The sequence below is a fragment of the Lagopus muta genome, chromosome 6 (genome assembly GCF_023343835.1).
Source record: "Lagopus muta isolate bLagMut1 chromosome 6, bLagMut1 primary, whole genome shotgun sequence".
Taxonomy (NCBI): Eukaryota; Metazoa; Chordata; class Aves; order Galliformes; family Phasianidae; genus Lagopus; species Lagopus muta.
The window spans coordinates 44,597,834-44,618,284 of NC_064438.1; the positions used below are offsets into that span (position 1 = coordinate 44,597,834).

Here is a 20,451-nt window from a genome sequence, read left to right on the forward strand (position 1 = left end):
CTCTTGCTAGGGCACAGACCATTCTGGAAATACTGACCTTGAGTGGGGAACTCCTCATCACTGCAGACAGTCCCATATCAGTGTTCGTAGAATGCAGACACAAACATAAACAGCCTTCTGTTCATCTCCTTTCCTTTCCACTACAATTTCAGCTAAAGATAGTTTCTCACTTCCTGTCCCAAGTGGGTATGCACAGTTTTGTATTGCTGGCTTTCCAACCTAGAGGCAGTATGGTCTGTAAAATGCACATGAGTGCATGCACCTGTCTCTCTCTCTGTGTACTGATACTCACTTTGATCAGTGTGTCCCAGAGAGTAGCTCTGAGGGTTGCTTGGCACAAATTTGGGTTCACTTCAACCTTTACCACACCATATGTATATAGCTGACATATTTAAGAGAGGATTTATTTTGCCTATTTATTCATCCATGAATATGATGAATATGACCTTTTATGAAGTCAGCAATATAGGCTTGTGAGACTCAGAAGGATCTCTAACATGAACTAAAAAAAAAAAAAGACATGAAAAGCAAATAATTAAAATGAATCTACTAGTAAAAGAAGCTGCATCAAGAGTCACTTCTCGGAGCTTTAATTGCTTTCCTGCTTAGATTGCTACAGAGCACAGAAACTTAAGTGAGTTAGTGAAACTAGTCCAACATACTGTCCATCACAAACATTTAGCCATTTTGGAAGGGAGAAGGCTTTTTTCATTTGGGAATAGAAAGAAATATTTCTTTGGAAGGGTAACTAGAAAGAAAAGGCAGCTGTTCAGAATAACTGACCAAATTCTGACCACAAGAACTGTGACAGAATCCACAGATGGATCTGTGAGAAGAGGGTAGGTATTGCCATCAAAGGTGACTAAAAGCTGCGCAGTGTCCCCAAAGTCTCATCAGACTTTCCTAACTATGTGTTTGAAGCGTACATGCTGCAAAGACTTTAGATTTACCTTCAGAGAATAACTACAGATTAAAACTGAGAAGAATGGGTGAAGACTGTTTTACTGTAGAAGAGTAGCTTTAAGAAGACTATCAAGAACCAGTGGAAGCAGTTAATGCAAAGTCATGCTTAAAAGCCAATTCTTGCAGCTCTAGAGGGACGTCTCAGGGCTTTAGATCACTCAGTTGTCTTTAATTCAACTTCTGTCCACCCCACCCAATGCACACACACATGCTTTGTAGGGTTCAAAGGAGCTCCCATGACCTCTCACAGCTGGCTGTGGTCCCTACAGAGTCACTTTTCTGTAACCAAACACAAAATCCACCTGCCTCTTCCTTCAACTTCTCCACCCCTGGGATTCCAGCTGGCTGGGCCTTCACACCGGAGCTGACCCCTAAGGAGGTGGGATTACAGATGGATTTCTCCCCAGGGGCGATGCAGCCGTTTGCCACAGGGTGTTTTGCAGCACTGAAACAGTTTGAGGTAAGGACTGCAGTCAGCAGTGAGCATGTCTTAATCCTTACAGGGGACTAGGGATGCTATTGCAATGCAGATAAGTAAACTGCTGAGCATTTGGTGCTTATTTTCAATAATCATCCAACAATTCAAGACTTCCTTGCTGATTTTACCTCTCTTCATCACAGTTGGCCCATCCCATTCTCCCTGTTGTTGGCAATCCATACAGCACAAGCATGCATGTGGCTGTATTTGAGATGTGTGCTGGTGTCAGTCCAGAGCAACTCCAACAGAGAAGAGCTGAGACAGAAATCTGTCTCAGGCTGAGGGGTGCTTGCTTTTCAGAGGGACAAGGCAAGCTTTCAGCTGGTGTTTTTGACTGTGAAGTTTGTGTGTGTGTATGTGTGTATGAGTTCAGGATAAATAGGACTGCAAAGCAGCTGTGGTTAAGTAAGCAGCGTTATTTAAGCTGTGCAAGTATAATAGAGCAACAGGCATCACCCAATATGGTAAATACTGTAGCTACAAGCCTTTCCTCTGACTGTTTTGTACCTCTCTGAGCTACCCAACGTAATTCTACCCACTTTCACAAATGGGATCCCTCAGTCAGAATATCTTGCCAGAGTGGGGATGCTAAGGTGATGCTTCCCTTGGGGTTTCAGCTGCAAGAAGTTTGGAGTGCCTTAGCTCCTCTTTGCCTGCACCCAAAATAGTATAAATCTTTTTTGCAAGTGAAGATGATTACTTGAGCAGCAAAGGATTAGCAGATGTGAACACTGCATAGCTGGTTCTGTTAGTCACATTTTCCTAAATAGTTATTCTATTAGATGTACGCGAGCCAGGGAATGCTAAAGAATGTAGCTCTTTTCAAACAGATGAATGTATGCATACACATTGCAGTGTGCCTTTCCCAAACTTTCCATCACCATTCAGCTGAACAGGGAGTGTATTTATGTCTGAGTAAAGGATTTCTGCTTTCTGCGTTACTGATATCTTTAAAATGGGCAAAATATTTTCAATAATTGTAATGACAATGTAAGATTAACATAAAGCACTTGTACGTACAAAGAGAGTTTATGCTGTACAAACTGGGTGTTTCCTAGATGTTAATCCTCTCAGCAACCATTCAAAGATAGATATTCACTACAGCTACTGAAGGAAGGGAAACTGAGGCATGAGCTGATTTAGTCACTCTGTAGCCCAGTTCCCTGGATTCTTGTTAAGCATTTAACCCCTGGCCTTTCCCCAGACCATCCTTTATGTTTTGGGGTAAGGCCAGAAGCAGAATCCAATTCTCAGGAAGCCTTTTCTTTTTGGTGGGTGTTTTCTGCTGGGTTAGGATGCTGAACCAATATCCTTGCCTCTCAATCTGAGGCAAGTGGAGCAACAAAAGTGAAGTGATGGGAATATGTCCAAGTGGGGTCAGGGGACTGCACCTTCAGCAATGTCCTGCCATTACCCTGGGTTTGGAGGAACATGAAACCATGCCCTGAGAGTTGTTCTCTGAGTCAGGACTGCAATTCTGGCTCAGATCTGGTCCTGCAAGGGTTCAGGCTGCTGGTATTTGCTCTCTAATTCCTCGGGGTCTGTGAGGCAATGTTACTTCTGGTGGGGTTGAAAGACCTGTCTTGCTACTTGAAATAATCCCCTGACCACGTTAATTGGTACTTTCTACTTGCTTTTGCAAGAATAAGGAATTACTGGGGAATTTCAAGTGTTTTGTTAAAAACAACAATATACATTCAGCTTTTTGGATGCTGGGGAAACCTTGCCAAATATAGGGAATCTGCATGGCTCAGGTACCCTCCTCCTGTGGTCCTCTGGAGAAAGGCAACTTTTGGCAGAACAAGAAGCAGTCACTGCCCCTCATGAGCTGGATTAAGTTGTGTGCTGCTTGGGAAACTTCACCAAGGAAACGGAGACCAAAAAATAGCAGTGCCTAGAGACTGACAGTTCTGCTGGCTACCTGCAACACTGATCTGCAAATTGCTAGCAGACTTGTAGGCAAAAGAAGGTTGTCCCACATATTTGGCTAAATGACAGCCTGGGACCTAGCCCAACCTTTCATCTTGCTTGCCAAGAATTCTTTTCTCTCTTCTCTCTTTCCTTTGTTTTCCCTTGAGTTCTCTCCAAGGAACCTGTCACTCACAGTGCTCCATGCTAAATAACAGACACCTTGCAAAGCTCAGAGCTTCTCCTGCTGAATCAGCAGACAAGAAAGAGGTTGGCTTTGGATTCCTTTGCTCCCTGTCCGGAGGACGAACATGTAACATAGGGCATTTTGAGGAGCTCTGTACTGAACTCCCATCCTAATACTTTCTCTGACAAGATACTTCTTGACTGGATCTTGTTGCTAACCTCTCCAGACAAAAGGCAGAGAGCTGGTCAGAGAGCTGTGCCTAGCACAAGGACCCACACCCCTCATGTCAGACGTGAATGGCAGCTGGGAGGGGAGAGCGGCCACAGCATGGATGTTTTGAGGAGGACATAATTACCGCAACAGTCTTTAACTGCTGTGAATGCATGTCTTGGTCATGGTCTATTTACGTCCCAGCCCTGATGGTCAAGTGACTGTAAACACTGTTAGAACAAGTTTGAGGTCCTGTCAATGACTTAACTGGGACTGTGGGAGCTGATAAGACTTCCTTACTGCCTGGCAGGTTTTGTAGTCACATGCTGAGCTCCAAGCTGCCTCAGAGACAGCTGGCAGTGTCTGACACCTGCTCCAGCAAGTCCTAATAGTCCCAGGTTTCCCATCAGCACATGATAATGAGGGCCATGCCCATCTGCAGGCACATCACTCAGCTTAGCCCAGCAAACCAGAACTCCCATCTTTGCACAGGGACACCAGCATCTCTCACCACCTTTCTACACTCCTGAAATATCCCAACAAGCTGTTTTCTTCTTTATCTTTTTCCTTTGGAGAAACCAATCTCTAATTTCACCTCAGCGTGAATACAGGCAGAGATCCTGTCAGATCACAAAGCAAGAAATAAATACTATTTTCCAGTGCCTAATCAAAATTAAACATGTGGAGTAAGAAAGTGCTGGAGTAAGGATAAGTGATGATAAAGAGTATGTCCATAGATTTAGATTTTTGTTTTACAAACAGCACCAGGTGTTTAAATGCATTCACATTGATGCTGGAAGGAAATATTAACCAAAATATGAATATTTGTGTTCAGGTGACTGATTGACTGGTTTGAAGCCCTTTAACTCAACAAGAAGAGCACCAGCCTCGCACCTCTGAAGGCCTTTGCTCTGCTCCTTGAAATGATGAAAATTCAGTGGATTTATTTCCCTCGATGAAATGGCCATTGCCAGTTGCAAATTATGCCTGAGATGAACATTTGCAGGTCTTTCCTAGGAGGAGGGGAAGACTGCTCAAATGTCTCACATGTCTACACTAAATCCACTCACAAGATGAGGAAAGCCGTTGCTTTTATAACTATCTTACGGCATTTATAATATTGTATAACTTTTAATACTTTGACTAGAGGTTTTTTCTCTCTGACTAGTCATGCAACTTTTTTTTATATGTAGCGTTTAAAACAGAAGGGTTTTATGTAAGCCATGTTACAATATATTCTTCATGAAGTCTCCTTTGTTTTCCATTTCCCTTTCCCCTCTTTGAATGCAATACGAAGAAAACATTCCCAGGGTTTTTGTTCCCCTCTTCCTTCTTGGCTCGATGAGCTGGGAAAGAGCGAGGTGAAACCTCCATCAATAGCCAAGGCTCTGCAGCCAAAGAGGGGGTTCTTGAAGCTTCCAGCACATCTGAAAGGTATGGAAAAAATTCACCTGTCCAGGTGGTGTCTTAGCTGGGCCCTTCTGACACCACAGAGTGGAAAAGGTTGCTGATTTTATTTTAATCGTACACCTTAGGGAATCATTTCTTCCAAACATTTATTTCTGTTTATTTCTGCGCCTCTCAAACCTTTCCAGGGAAGTTAAAGCAGAATTCTCCAGCAATTACTTTCCTTAGAAAACTTGCTTTCTTTGGCTTCTTTGGCCTTGGCAGAAATGTTTTCTGGCTAGGCCTGCATTTCAGAAGTTCACTTCTTTGCAGCAAAAGTGCCTTGCAGAACCACAAATTATCCTTCATTCTTCAGGTTTGCTGATACGATGAAATTCCTAAGAGAATTATTTGGGTTTGAAACAGGCAAAAGACAAATAACCCAAGAGTTCTGATTACAAATACAGGGTAGAAGAAGAACTTATCTTTAAGACAGCCACTGTCTGCTGTTATTAAGGAGAAGGCCAGTAAACCTTGTACAAGGGTAATTTGCTAAGGCTGGAATGTGTGTTTTTACTGAAGAGAAAGACAGATGATATTTTGAGACAAGTTTTTGAATGCAAAAGTTTGTGTGTGCAAGGTTACATAAAGAAAACAGTAAAATTAGCGAGTGAAGTACAACGCATGTTACATCAGTAGAATATGTCTGCCCAAGCTCCTGGTGATGCTCACATGCACCATATGCCATCTGTGTTCATTTCTACATTCTTGAATGCAGGAAACAGCTGGGCTGAGGAAAATAAGGGTTTTGAAAGGCCTCTTCCTTTAGGGAATTTTTATGCTTGCATTTATCTTGTTCCTGCCCACATCATGGCTGTCAGTGAGGGACTGCTGGTTTGCTAGTAGAGCTGAGCTGGGTGCTGGCAGTTATGTGAACTCATTCACCTTTTGTTTGGCTTTCTTGTGAACATGCAGTTCCTTCTGATATACACACATACCTTCATAATCTGTGTTTGCAATGGAGAGGCAGACCTAAGGACTTAGGAAACATAGCAAAACCAGTAACTTAACAAGCATTTATGGACACCTCCCTCCTCCTTATAAGGCTCCAGCAAAACAAGGCCGTTGATGGAGCCAAACCAGCGGCCCTGACAGGGATATTGCCACTGCTTTGTTGTGGCTGCATGTACCTGATAGTTTGATACATCTATTACTTCCACCTGTACATCAGTGGTTACGCTGCTCACCCATGAAGCACAGCAGTACTTCTCATTTTTGTGAACACTTCTATTGATTTCTGTGCCCAGTGGTTTAACATCAAGTGAGCTCTTCCACACCTGATCCCTCTGTGCCCACCAGCAAAGCTCTCAGACAGGCTAGGACTTGAGTCCAGGTGGGATCCAGCTGGAGGATGGGGGATGCCTGCAATCTGTGTGTGCTGGCCTTCACAGAGGTGAGCAGCTGGGAAATCCCTGGTGGGTAATGAAGAGTTTACATAAGTGAGTCTTTAATTGCAAGGTGCAAACCTTCACTGCTGAACTTGAGGGTGTTAGTATCAGAAAAAGAAGTAAGTGGGGAACAGAGATGATTGCTGAACTTTGAGGGGGTTTACCACACCTTTCACCTTTTGGCAGCTGGAATAGCTGCTGCTGTGGCTATTAAGCAAGGCTCTTTGTGGGCTGAGTGGGGAGGTTGGGATATGCAGGGCATCAGCTTTGGATCAGAGACCAAACAAATGAAGAGTGGACATAAAAGCTGGAGTGGAAACAAGGAGAGCAGTGAGCAAGAGGAAGTGCTCTGCCAACCACAGGCTGTCCGCAGACCACAGTTTGAGAAGCACTGCTTCCTGAGCTACGCAGGCAATACCAAGGTGGACTGGTGACATGGTGCTCTGCAAGGTATGGAGCAAAGCCTACTTCACAGGACACACTGAGCATCTCGTCACTTCCATTATCCAATTTTTAGAACTATGCAATGCAGGAACCTCCTGTCATTTGCTTACCTGCCTATATCTTTTCTTTGTCTATTGCCAACCTAATAGGAAACTTTTTTTTTTTTTTTTTTTTTTTTTTTTTTAACTGGAGAGTGGCAGTCAGCTCAGGAACTTTCCTCTCTCGCTGCTTTTTGGCCGTTTCATTGTGTTGTGCATTGTTTTTTTCTGTTTGTTTGTTTGACATGTGCCTGGTCTTCTGGTTCTTTTGTGAAAAAAATGTTAGTGAAGTCTGAATGTCAGCATTTAGTGGATAAGATTAGTTATTGTGCTGTGGGACTTTCCATGGGTCACTTTTTGGCCCTCTCATTTTCTCAGTACTCTGTTTTGTGACAAAATATCTCAAGAAGTTCTACATTGGATCCTGACCTCCATTCTGTCAGCTTTTGGGAAGTAGGTAAAAAATTAAGCAAGGTCACCTAGGCTAGGCCCATAAATTAAACAAACTAAATGAATCTCTCTCCTCCATTTTGGGTTACTTTAATCTAAACTGATCACAGAAGCAAAGATTGGCTGCCTTATGAGAATGAAGGGAAGGCACTGATAAATGACCACATCTAAGATAGAAGTAAAATAAAGATTTATGTCTGTTATCTTGAGCACTGCATAATTTTCCTCCCTCCTCAGTAAACTGAAAGTAGCAGCACACGAATTCACAATTGTCAGAATAAGGAATATTAATGATTCTGTTTAACCTAGTAATATTAAACCAAGAATGGGTAGCAGTGTACGTAGCATGGGTCTAGCTAAGGAAACCTTAATGCACTTTCTTGCTGCTTCTAACTGACTATTCCTTCTCTGATGGGCTAGGTACAGAACTTCATACCTTTTTCAGAATGAAGGAGACTATAAAATAAAGGAATACAGTAATCTGTTTCTATCACCAGTGGTGCAGAGCTCTGTAACTGAGTCCAGCTGGGTTGGCTATGACACACGGTATAAAATGGGGCTGTGAGTTTTCTCTCAGTATTTTTAGTTGTGTAATCTCAGCACCATCATCTGATACTTTCCATGAAGTTTCCTGCTCCCAGCTCTCTCTTTCAGCCACAGGAATTACCAGTGCTGTCTGTCTGCTTCCACCATGCCTGGTGTGTTTGCTTCAGGAAATTCCTCCTTCAGCTCCTGTGTTCCTTGCAAAGAGTGTTGCTGCACTTGCAGTTTCCACATAAGTGAATGTATTCCATACATCTGCATGGATGGAAACTGTGACCTAGCTCATCTGACAGCTCTCACTGCTATTGCACACAGCTGTGCCTTGCAGCTGCCCCTGGGCAGTGCAGAGTGACCAGGCCTACACAGTGCAGCCAGGAAGACTTTGGTGCCAGAAGCATCAGCAATTTTCTCCGAAGTCCTTTGCAAAGTCATGCGCAGATCTGCATGATATTTGGTGAAATGTATCCCCTTGCAATTCTGATGATTTCTAGGATTATTCAGCTGGCAAGTGTGGTTCTGAATTTCTAAAACAATGAGCCATGATGGTGTCATCATTTCAGTGCATAGTCACTGTGCAGTAATTCAAATCACCATTGTCATTATGATTACTTAGAACCCAGCAACCTGATTCCTTCTGCCAAACTGAGGCAGGTGTGTGCATATAATCACTGTGCAATTAGTTGATCTGTGTTGCCAATCTGTATGCAACACACAGTTTCCTGTGTCCCAGCTGAGTTCATTTTGCAGAGTGGCTACAAGATTTCAAAATATTTTGCAGTAAGAACTCAAAAAAGGAATGAAAAGTGGGCAGCACTAGGGTCAGCTTTACGTCATCTGTAACAGAAGCCAGCACCTTTCTCAGTCAAAGGGCTTCCTGGGCAAGGTAGGAGAAGAAAGAGGGAGTTAGCCACAAACTGTGTTATTTCTTGAAACTGTGAGCCTAGAAATAATCCAACGAGTGAAATCTGAGTGAGAGAAATAAGCAAAAGCTGGCTGCTCACTGCAACAGCCCCACAAATCCCTTCAGTTGGCAGCACAGCAAGAACCTGGGAGCTGCCCATGCTCCCTCTTCTCTCTGCAGCTAGCAGAACTACCACAGAGCCAGATTAAATTGGTGGATTAAGCACTCCCACAGCCTGGCATCTGGATCTTTGTGACAGCTGTACTCGGGAAAGAAGTCTGGTGCTGTAACTGCATCAACTGGTGTGTCTGGGGTCACAGCATTACAGCTGAAAAAGGTCTGTTCAGTCACTCACTCCCATTTCTTAATCAGCACAAGATTTGGCTCTACAGAGTGTTTGCTAGTGCTCTAAGCACTGGTTTTAAGAGACCTGGGCAATGCATTTCTCTCTTCCTTCTCTTGGGAACTTATCCATCATCTGTTTTAACTCACTGTCAGGAAGCATCTAGCCCAACATTTCTCTGTTTTAATGACTCCATTAATTACTCCTTTTACTTTCCCTTTTGTTACAGCCTCCATTTTGGTGGGATGTTCCTGCACAGGTATCACAGCCTACATCCTTACTTCATTGCTGGGCTGGATTCTGAAGGCCAGATTCCCCCCTAAAAAGGACTCTCCTCCCTGAGGGTCCCCAGAAGGCCGAGTTCCTGTTCTGCCAAAAAGCCTCATCTACCACCTTTAATTATCTGCACTGAAAATCCCCAAACTCAAACCATGCAATGTATTAACACAAATATTTTTCTGACCATTCAACTTTCTTTCTATATGTTGAGTCTGGAATGATTTTGTTTTTCATCTGTTCTCTAACACTTAGATGATGAGCCCTATGTGCAGCCTCAGGTCTGTTGTTTTGGCTGCCAAGACCATGCTGGTGCTGTGAGCAGGACCCCAACAAGCCCATGCGCTTGATAGGGGTGTGGGTGCCTTTGCCCACATCAGGGCTGGGTTTTCCCATGGGGAAGGCCATGTGTGAGCTCATGTCCAAGTCTGAGCTGCTCTGGGTTATTACACAGCCTCTGCTGATACCCTCAGTTCCCACCAGATGATGGTATTCCTGAGTATTGGTGCTTTGCTGGTCCTTTTCCATTACATGATTAAAGAGTAATGAAGTTCAGCATCACTAGAGCTGGTGCAATGCATGTCATCTCCTGCTGACATAGCAGGGCATTACCAGCACCAGCTTCCTTCTGCCCTGGGTTTCACAGATCATTGGCATGACCAGCTTCACAATTGGGTGACTAATATAGGGAGCAGCTTTCTATAACAAATTTATGGAGCATTTCTCTGTATCTCACCTTTGTTTTCCTTCAGCTTGTTACTTCTTACCCATTACCAAGTATGAATGCCATCTAACATGCTTATTTTGTATGGTTACTTGATGTTTCCTTTAGTTTGTACTGTAAGAAAAGCAAGAGGCAAAACAAGTTTCCTTCTGAAAGCTCTCCTCCTTTTACTGCTTGCTCAGATTATATTGTTTAAAATCATGTTCTATCATATATAAAGGAAATTTCCTCACCTATTTGACGTTGGTTTTGGGATTTAAAGGCTATTTTTATAAAAAGTATATTTTGGGATAAGCATGCTGTGGTACATTGAGCCTTTGAAGGAACTCTTTCAGTAGTTCAAGTCTGACCTCATTTTAAATGTACTACTTTAAGATCTGTATCTTAATTTAAAAAAAAAAAAAAAAAAAAGGAACATGAATAAGTCTTGAAATAACAGCAAATCAAAAGTGAGAGTCCTGCTCTTTCCAGCTCTTGCATATAAGCAGCAAAATTGGCGCAGAAAACATGTTACTATGTGTATGTTTTCTCCATTTTCTTTACTTTCAAAATCAATTAATTACATAAATGATGAGCCTATATGCATGAATCTACAGCCTCATCTAGCCAAAATCTTAAGACCAGACCTGACAGTAGTTCTGCTGACTGCAGTGATAAGCACATGTATAAATACTTTGTGGAAATCTGTGTTAGAAATCAGCATTTTATGTCATTTTGCCATTAAACCATAGGGACTGAAAACTGAATTAACTCCTTGCCTCTCTGTTCAGAACAGAAACCTAAAGCACAGGACATCCCACATCTTTAATGTTCTCAACAGTGAAATTTCAGTATTCTTATGTCTTGCACATAGCTGAGAATAAGTGGCAGGGACACATCCATCTCTGTAGCCACCAGCCGTTCTGACCAGCACAGCCTCAGCAATGCAAGCAGGGAGCGCTCGCTGCTGATTCAATGAGATAGAATCTTGGTCTGCCTTTTTGCAGATTACCTGAAGGCAGCCTGGCTGTGAGCAGAGCAGGGCTGCCAGAAAGCGAGAGCTGCCGGTACCTTGCTCAGACGAGGCATGCAGATGAGCTGAAACCCACAGATCGCAGCAGAAAGCGCTCTGCAAGCCTGTGGTCTGAAAGGCAGCGTGCATCACTAGCTTGAGGCTGTATTCATTAAGACGGGCTTATCTGTCTGTCGGGGCTGTCTGCCCCGTGCCCAGTCTGCGTCTATCAAAACGAGACATCTTTTGTCTGATGCCCCTCAAGGTGCTCTCTGGATGTTAAGTGCCCTGTGCGTATTTGTGTGGTATCTGTGTGTTTATGTTTGTAGTCCTTTCTCCCCCAGAGTTTTCCATCTGCAATTCTTCTTTTACGAGGGTCTCCCTTTCTCTGTTCCAGCCCCAGCAGCGATACCAGCGAAGAGGGGAAAGAGACACATCTCAGTCAGGCTACTTCCCTACGAAACTGCCTCTCGCTGTCAGGAGTCAGCATCCTTGATAAACTTATCAAGACCTGCCCTGTCTGGCTTCAGCTGAACATGAACCAGGAAAGAGCTGCGGCGATTCTTGGCAACGAAGCAGCAGGGGTAAGTCCAAAGTGGTTTCATTTCAGATGACCACATTTCCTGCCCCTGGAGGAGCTGGTTAGGGGAGCAGTGCTCCTTTTCATGTGGAAGCAGAAATATTTAGCAATTTACACTCTCTGTTTCCACTACTTTTTGATACTTTAACCACTTACTGTGTCACAAGATCAACTTAGTGCCGTTAGGGAGCAAGAAATTATGCTTCCTTTTATTTACTTGGCATCTCCATGAAACCACGTGCTATCCTGTTCACCATAAAACTAGGTACCCATGCCTGGCTTTTCCTTCACTTGTCTGCAGACATCCTCTCCTCTGGCCTTAACCCACAGCTCTGCTTACATTTTATTTCTAGATAGAAATGTTAAGAATAAATGGTTTACATTAAGAAAGAAGGAAAGAAGGAAAGAAAAAGAAAGAAAGGAAGGAAGAAAGAAAGGAAGGGAGGGAGGGACGGACGGACAGAGGGGGGGGAGGGAGGAAAGGAAGAGTCTTACTTTGCAAAAGGGAAAGCTTCCCAGTCAAGACTGAATGAGGATTGAGGAAAGCCATAAAGATCTCCAAGATCTTGAGATTTTTGGAGTGGATGTTGGCCTGGCACAGAGTGGGTAGAAAGAAGTGTTCTTCACTAACCTCTGTCCCCAGAATTAATCCCACTAGAATTAACTGTGGAAGGAGTGCAAGAGGACTGTGACTGCTCAGTTGTAGCTCAGACTCAGGGAAGTAGAGAGAAGGAACAGGAAGAGCTGCCTTTGCTTGTGTGTGAAGCCATCAGGAATGCAGGAGGTCTTTAAGGGGTGTAGTAGATGAGAGTATCAGCAAGCAAGCAGTTAGGAATCATGCTGGAAGGTTTGTATCTACAGTTTCAAGGTACAAGCTATTCTAATAATCTGCTCCCTGCAAGGAATAGGCTGCCTCTCATTCTCTTCTTTGGGCTGAACAAACCACTGGAACTCAGGTGTTCTTCATGTACATCTTGCCCTCCAGACCTTTTACCATTTTCTTAGCCCTCCTTTGGACAGCCTCTGATTCTTCTATGTCCTTATGTTGCAGTCCAGACATGCACACAGTGCTCAAAGTGAGGCTGCACCGCAGCAGAGCTGAGCAGGACAATCCCTGTCCTTGCCCAGGTGGCAATGCTGGGCCTGGTACACCCCGGCACCTGGCTGCACTTCCTCAAACCTTCCTCCAGCATGACTTTGACTGTGGCTCTGCACAGGCAGATGACACCGCAGCAGCATAGCCTGTCACCTGCACTGGACACCATGTGCTGGTGCTGTCTTGGCTCTCCTGTCTGCTCCCCACAGCACACCTGAAGCTGAACCAGCTCCATACCTCTCCCAGTGAAAATGGAAGAGGCTCATTGGTGTTCCAGTGCTGATCAGGGCAGCAGGGTTGTACAGCTTAGTAAAGCCCACCTTCCTCTCATCTTAGCATCCATGGTCCAATTTTAGCCTTTGGAGCCATAGCAACCAGGCTCAATGATCAGAAAACAGAAGTGATTCATTTCCAAGTTTCACTTCTCTCCTTTAATTTCAAATGAAACACTTGACTAAAGTGACATGAGATCATGCTAAGACCCAAAGCCATGATAGTCTCTTGAAGTGTGCTAGAGAGGCTTTTCTACCACACAGGTGATAAGATCCAGGGAAAGGAGAGCCTCTATGGCTCCTCACTGCAGAAATTCTGCTATCTAGAAGGTAGAAGCTGCCCAGCATTAGAAATAGCTATGCCTCAGTCATGCACCTATTTGTTGTGCATTTATTTGGATTTTCTCTGCGCTGTCAGTGGACCTGAGCCTGAGGCTCAAACTCTTAGGAATATCATAGGCCAAGAGCATAGCACTGTACGAAGTTGCAAAGCTGCATCAAGTCTGTGTGTTTGGCATGGTTGTTTCAAAGAGACATGAGATGCTCTTATGACTGGAAGACATGCAGAGAAAGGTCTCAGCTTCAAGACAAGTTCTTTTTTAATTCCTCTTTCAAGAAATTAGTGTATTCTTGGAAGATTTCCCATGTGTTATAATTGATTAATCATTTTATCAACTCAAACTTATTTCTAATATTAATATGCAGACTCTAGAATTAGCCCAATTTTTAATTCCATTTTAATTAAAGTGCTTTGACTCCTTTCTTCTGCAAGCTACTATCATAGGACAGATAAGGATACAGATTACTTTGTATCTACAGTTTCAAGGTACAAGCTAAATATATCCTTGACAGTGAGCTCTAATTAGAAACACAGTTTGGGAGCTCATGCAGTGCAAAGAATAAGATATGTTTCTTTCCCCCTTCCTCCCCCCTTCTTCCCTTTCACTCTTTTTTCCCTTTTTCCTTTTCTCTTTTCTTTCTTATTTCTTTTTTCTTTGTTGCTTTTTTCCTTTTCTTTACTTTTTTTTTCTCCTTTTCTCTTTCTCTTATTTTATTCTTTCTTCTTTTTTTCTTCTCTTCTGCTTTTTATTTTCTTCTTTGTTTCTCTTTCTTCTTTCTTCCTTTTATTTATTTTTTCTTTTTTTCTTCATTGCCATTATTTCACTGGTCCCATAGGGGTGCTACCCTCCAGAGGCACACAAGCAAACTGCAAGGCTGGAGCTGGCAGGAAATTTACAAAATACAACAAAGACAAGTGTGCAAAATTCTGCCCTGGGAAAACTTAAGCACCTGGTCTGGCCTCGTAGCTTCACCCAGAGGACTGGACAAGACAGGACCCAGAGGCTGGGTCCCATGCCAGCTGGGATGATCTTCTGTACTCATGATAAAAGTCTGCTATGGGACACTGTGATTACCAGAATCTTTGGCCTTGTGCTCCACACTTAAATCCTTTCCCTCTCAATGTAAAATTGACTTCCTTGCTTTGGACATCAACCAGGACATTCTAGGAATTCTTGTGGTTAAGGGCACTTACATGAGGAGTATCACTTGACAAATTGGGAGTGCAGCTTTATATTGTTCCATTGGTGAAAGAGTTTGCCTTGGGCTTAAGTAGGACATTGGCAATGCATAGAAATTTTGCTGGTTCCTTGGCAGCTCTGAATTTCTTCTGGACAAAATGTCCTTTGAGATGTTATTTTTTGTAATGTAAAGTTTGACCAAGAGGAACAAAACTAAGACCATTCAAAAACAGGTTGAACTGATAAAGAATTTCTTTGTCAGTGACCTTAAATAATGTTCAGAAGCACATTTAATGTAGCTAAGCTTGATTTCTTTTCCCCCTTTTCAGATGTTCTTGGTTAGGAAAGACGGTAATGCAAACAACATGGTCCTTGTGGTCCGCATGCCTGTTCAAGGTGATGCTCCTGGGGTGCTGGAGTACAACATTAAAGAAGAAAAGTCAAGTAAGTTCTTCACAGTCTTTTCTCTCGCTCTGGTTATTGCACAGAATCCTCTTGTGAACACCAGCATTTATGTAGTCTCACTTGCAAGTGCTCAGTTTGTTCTTGTGACAGTAAGCAGATCTTGATTCCACAGTGTAGTTTGGTTACTATTTCCTGCAGTCACTTTACCTCAGCTCCCCTGCAGTTCTGCAACTTGTATTATCATTTACAGACATGTGACAGGAAAGTAAAGCACTCCCAGGTGAGTGCTTTGATCCAACAAGGAGCTGCCTTTCACCAGATGGAATTCCTGAGCACAGTGTAAGGCTCTGACAGGCTGAGCCCTGTTAACTCAGCCACTATCTCTATTTCTGCCACCAGATCATTGACTGCCAGCTGTCCAACATTTGCTACTTTTGCTGTTCACACACCTCATACAGTTCTGTGTAACAGTTGGCCGCTCTTAAACTGTTTCTCTTAAACAATTCTCAGTGACTTGCTGTTTCTGGGATGTGGCTGGGTCTCGGGCATGGTGATAGCAGTGCTGCTCCCAGTGAGACAGCCACATTTGCCATGAGCAAGCAAGGATGAACCCAGATCACAGGCTGGCTCAGCTGGTGCAGCCCTTGGTGGAAGTGGCTGTGCAATACTGGCGGAATGTGTTTTCCACTTTCCAAGAAATATTTGTAAACACAGGAATTTTAGGGTAGTCACATAAGCATGCCTTTGGAAGAGTTCATCACAATGGCTTACATTGATAATTTGTATGAAAACATCCAAATACTCTGCCACTGAGTTCTGGCTTCATAGCTGGCACCCTGGGGTATGTGTTCTACAATGCTTTGGATTATTTCTTCCCCGCTCCTACTTGCTCAAATGACCTCATTCTCATACATTTCTCTATATGTACCTCTGCATGATAAAGAGATGATGAAGCCAGAGGGACAACTGTATCTTGGAACCACTCTGATTTAGTGGAGTATTGGCAAGCACAGGCTGCCCAGGGAGGTGTTGGAGTTGCTGCCCCTGGAGGTGTTCAACAAAAGGGTAGATGCGCTGCTGAGAGACATCATTTAGTTGGATGATGGGTTGATGGTAGGATGATCTTAGTGACCTTTTCCAAACTTAATGACTCTATGATTCTGTGATAGGTCACAGATTGCCACATCGTTGCCCCTGCACAGAGCACAGCTGCCTGCTGAGCTTTCTCTCTCATGTGTTCACCTTGGAGCATGCCCTTGCAGAGGTGCCACATGTATCCAATGCTTCTGAATGAGGTTGAAAGCCTCAGATCTTTTGCCACAACTTCAGGTGCCCAGCAGGGACAAGAGTTAGCTGCAGGATGTGAAAACTTTATTTTATTTCCTTGTTTTGAAGTGGAGCTAGGCTTACGTTTTTTATGGTGGAGAATTGGTTTTTCTTTGGGGATAAAAGTTGAAAAATTGAATCCTGCCATCCTAAAAATGTCATATATAGAAATGTTCCTGCTTGACTTATGTTTTGTGCCATAATGTCTGATTTCTTTGAGTGAAGTATAGTTTAAGGATTTCACTGTGAGCAAGCCTTGCTAGAAGGACTTCTGTGCTGTTTTTCAAACTTGCTTGCTATTTATAATTTATCACTAGCTTAACACAAAGCATGTGTTCAAAGACACAGCTTTTTGATAGAAACAATATGAAAATCAGTTTCCACCTCTTTCGTATAAGTTGCAAAGTAAGTGGAATAAGGTAATTAAAAATTAGCTCTCCTAAGAGCAGGATAACTGCTATCACATGTGCAGCAATCACTGCAGCCATGAGGCTGCTGCATTCATGCTATGTTTTACCTTGAATTCTGTTAGTCAAGCTTTAGAAAGCCTTAAGTTCTCCATAATGTACCACTTCAACAAGAGCACTTTAGGCAAGCAAATAATCATGCTTTTGCTTCCTTTCTTGTTTCGGGTAAGTAAGTTGGCTTTTGAGCTTAGAGGAAACAGAATGGATACCTGTTTTTAAAGCCAAATTTGGTGCAAGGAGAGATAATAAATCTTCATAGTCTTGGGGTAACCGAATATATTAGCTTTGATGTATTGTTTCTGCATAAGTCCAAGTTTTTTTAAACTTGCTGAAAAAATAAAATTATATGTTTTCAGAATGCTTTAAAATGATACAAAGTAGCACCTGAGCTTCCCTGCTAATACCCTGATGCATTTGAATTGCCTTAGTTTAATAAATTGCACTTCACTCTTCTGTAGTATGCTGCAAATGTGAGGATAGGAGATGTCCGTGTGTACGTGGAGATTAACTGCAGACCAAAGATGTTATCTTGCTCTGTGACGCATGTTTATTGCAAAAACTGCGTTACATTTCCTGAGAGTGTGTAAAATATGCCAGGTGTATGACATGAAGACCTCTGCATACCGGCAGGGTTTTTCCAGGCATCCCATCTTTAGCTTCAGATAGTTAAAGACTCTTCAGTTCTTCCACTCTTCCTAAAAGGAGGAATCAGCCTCAGTGACATGATGGATCTGTGCCATCTCTGCAGTGATGTCCACATCTTATTTTTACTACATGCAGCTTCGAACAGCAATATTTATTCCTCAACTTTTTGTAAAAAGCCACCCTCATTCCATTTTATTGTCCCAGTTGTATCTGAAGCGGTTTTCCCCAGCGTTGCAATGACGATGCAAGGGGTGCATCTTAGCCTCTGAGATCCTTACATAAATGGCCATTCACTGAAGCATACAAAAAAAGAAGTTTCCATCCAAATAATGGTGCAACATTGTTTAGCTCTTCCCTTTCCCTTTATCAGATCTGTCTTGTTGACCTTCTGATGAAAAATTTAGGGAAGTTTCATTTTTTGAGGGGAAGCATGGATTTAATTCTGATTTTTTTTTTTTTTTAATGGAAATCCCCAAAGAAGCCACTAGGCAGGAAGATAAAAAAAAAAAATGAAATGTCTTTCCATTTCTTTTTCATAGGGATTTTTCACCTGTTTCATGAAATAGCTCTCAAAATCATAAAGTAGGAGAACAAATAGACTGGATTTTAAACATTTCTGTTTGGTTCTTTGTTTTTGGCTGTCCTTCCTTCAGAGACCAGAAAGGCAAAGGCCTTGTCTCAGCTTCCTCTCCTCCTCTCCTCCTTTCCTTTTCTCTCTCTTTATTTTTCCTTTCTTTCTTTCTTATTTTTTATTTTTTGTAGTGAGCCAACAGTAGATGATACGTGGTTCATCAGAAGGCTGAGAAACCCATCAATGTTCAAAGTCTTGGATGTCTGGTTTTATTTCTTACCAGAGGGTTCCCTTACTTCTTGCTCAGATACGTTATAGCATAGTGGAAATCTTTCAGAAAGAAGATTCCACAAGATTTCTTCCATTTAGAGATGAACACTGAAAGATACCTCTCAAACTCTGCTAAAATCTCAACCTTTGAATGCTTTCAGTTCTGAGAGTGATTTCTTCTGCTTCATACCTAAACAGAGCATTAGCCTCACGTGACTCAAGATCTGAGCACCATTTCCTTAGCTGATTCTTACCCTCAGCTGTAATTTCATTTATTCGAGTTTTCAGTTAGCAGATCATAACCTCAGGTCCTTATTCTCTTTCCCCTTCATGTTTATACAGTCAGAAATCATGCCACTGGCATCATACCAGTGACAGTGCAGGACTATTCAAAAGAAATAATTGGACTTTTAAAGGAACTGTGTGTGGTCCTGTTAACGTGTTGGAGTAACATATACTGAAAGCTTGAAGAAAGTATCTTTGTATGATAGACCACTTGGTGCAGATAGTGACCATACTGCTGCTTTCACACGGATCATGAATGTGCGTGCCAAAGAGGCCCTTCAGTAGAAGTATGCTCAAAGGCCATATACTGGATGTAATGCTTCTTTTTTTTTTTTTCTAAGAAATCTCACTAATTATACCTGAATTGTTGTGGAACTGCTGTCCCTCTTCATTCTTTAAGCTGTCCCTCATTCCTTCTTTTAATTCTTAAGGTTGTGAAAGTTCACAAGAACCTGATTGATTTGTAATTCACCCCCCTGTGCCCCATCCATCCACAAACAAAGAAGACCTAGAGGCAGCAGGATGGCAGGCCCTGCCGGGGAGCCAAGGTAGCCATGCAGGCAAGCAAAGAATGCTATAAAAAATTCTATGCACAGAATTTTGTGAAGGGTGAAATCAATCAGAAAAGGGAAGAGATAGTTTAGGGTTAAGTTTTCACAACCTACTTTCTTGTCTCAATGGAGCCAATTAGATGCAGTCTCTAACACCATGAAATCTTGCCTAATCTCAACAACCAGCTTTGTCCATCATTGGCCAAGTTACTTCAGCCATCTCTACGCTTTCATTCCTCCTTGCTAAGCACAGATGGGAAACTTTTTGATAATTAGATCAAAGCCATTCACATTAGATCAAAGCATAAAAAGAGAGTGTACAGTTGTTCTGACTGGCCATTAGAGGTAACAGATGGTAATTAAGCAATAGTAAGGCAGCAGTGTGTTTACAGAGGGACATTAGAGTAATGTGGGGATAGTCTTTGCACATTTCTGCAAACATAGCTCCAAGCAAAGCTCCTGAAAGCCCTAGAATTGTGGCACAGCCTGAGGGGAGGGCTGTGAGCACGCCTAGCACACAGCAGCAAGGCTTAGACATGAGGGCTGCAAATTACTCCTTGTGTCTCTGCATGTTGGCAGGTACAAGTGGTGTGAGGTCACCCACTGAGCAGCACCAAGCAGAGCATGGAAGATAAGACAGGCTAGACGTTATCCACTACGTCAGATCTCCCTATTAAAATTTCTTTTTTTTTTTGCTACTGAGCCTGGGTGAACAACTTCCAAGACTGAAGTCCTCACTGCTAATACAGCACAGCACGGTCAGCAGTATATTCCCATGTCATCTCCTTTAAGGTACTGCTCAGACGAGGTCATGAGAAGAAAGGGAAAGGTGGCTCAGCCACTGCAGCCTACTCAAAATTTAGCTTATATAATGAGAGGAATGTTGTGCATGTGATGTTTGTAATATGAACATATCTGTAGAAGTGTTGGCAGCTTTTGCAGTAGCCTTGTCAGTTTTGCAAGATTTCTGTTAACACTCTCTGCCTGCTGGAATCAGGAAGTGGAGTAGAGATAGGCAGAATATTTTTTATTATTATTATTCAGACAGCAAAAAGGCTTATAGCCCTCACAGCTGCAGAGAAGAACTAAAAGACGCAAGCTCAAATTTTGAGCTTGTAGACTCAGCTGAGTGTAGCTGAGTGTAGACTCAGAAATTTTTGTGTAGACTCAGCA

General features: G+C 42.7%; 1 protein-coding gene across 5 annotated transcripts in view; it reads left to right on the forward strand.

Annotated features, from left to right (window-relative positions):
* Positions 1-20,451, forward strand: part of RIN3 (Ras and Rab interactor 3) — a 59,606-nt gene that overhangs the window by 3,913 nt on the left and 35,242 nt on the right. Inside the window, exons 2-4 of one of the 5 annotated variants that reach the window (XM_048947865.1) lie at positions 9,529-9,558; positions 11,688-11,874; positions 15,088-15,202. In XM_048947865.1, the coding sequence (XP_048803822.1) occupies positions 9,529-9,558; positions 11,688-11,874; positions 15,088-15,202 (332 nt within the window). The other 4 variants (XM_048947869.1, XM_048947867.1, XM_048947868.1 and 1 more) reach the window with 4 other exon arrangements.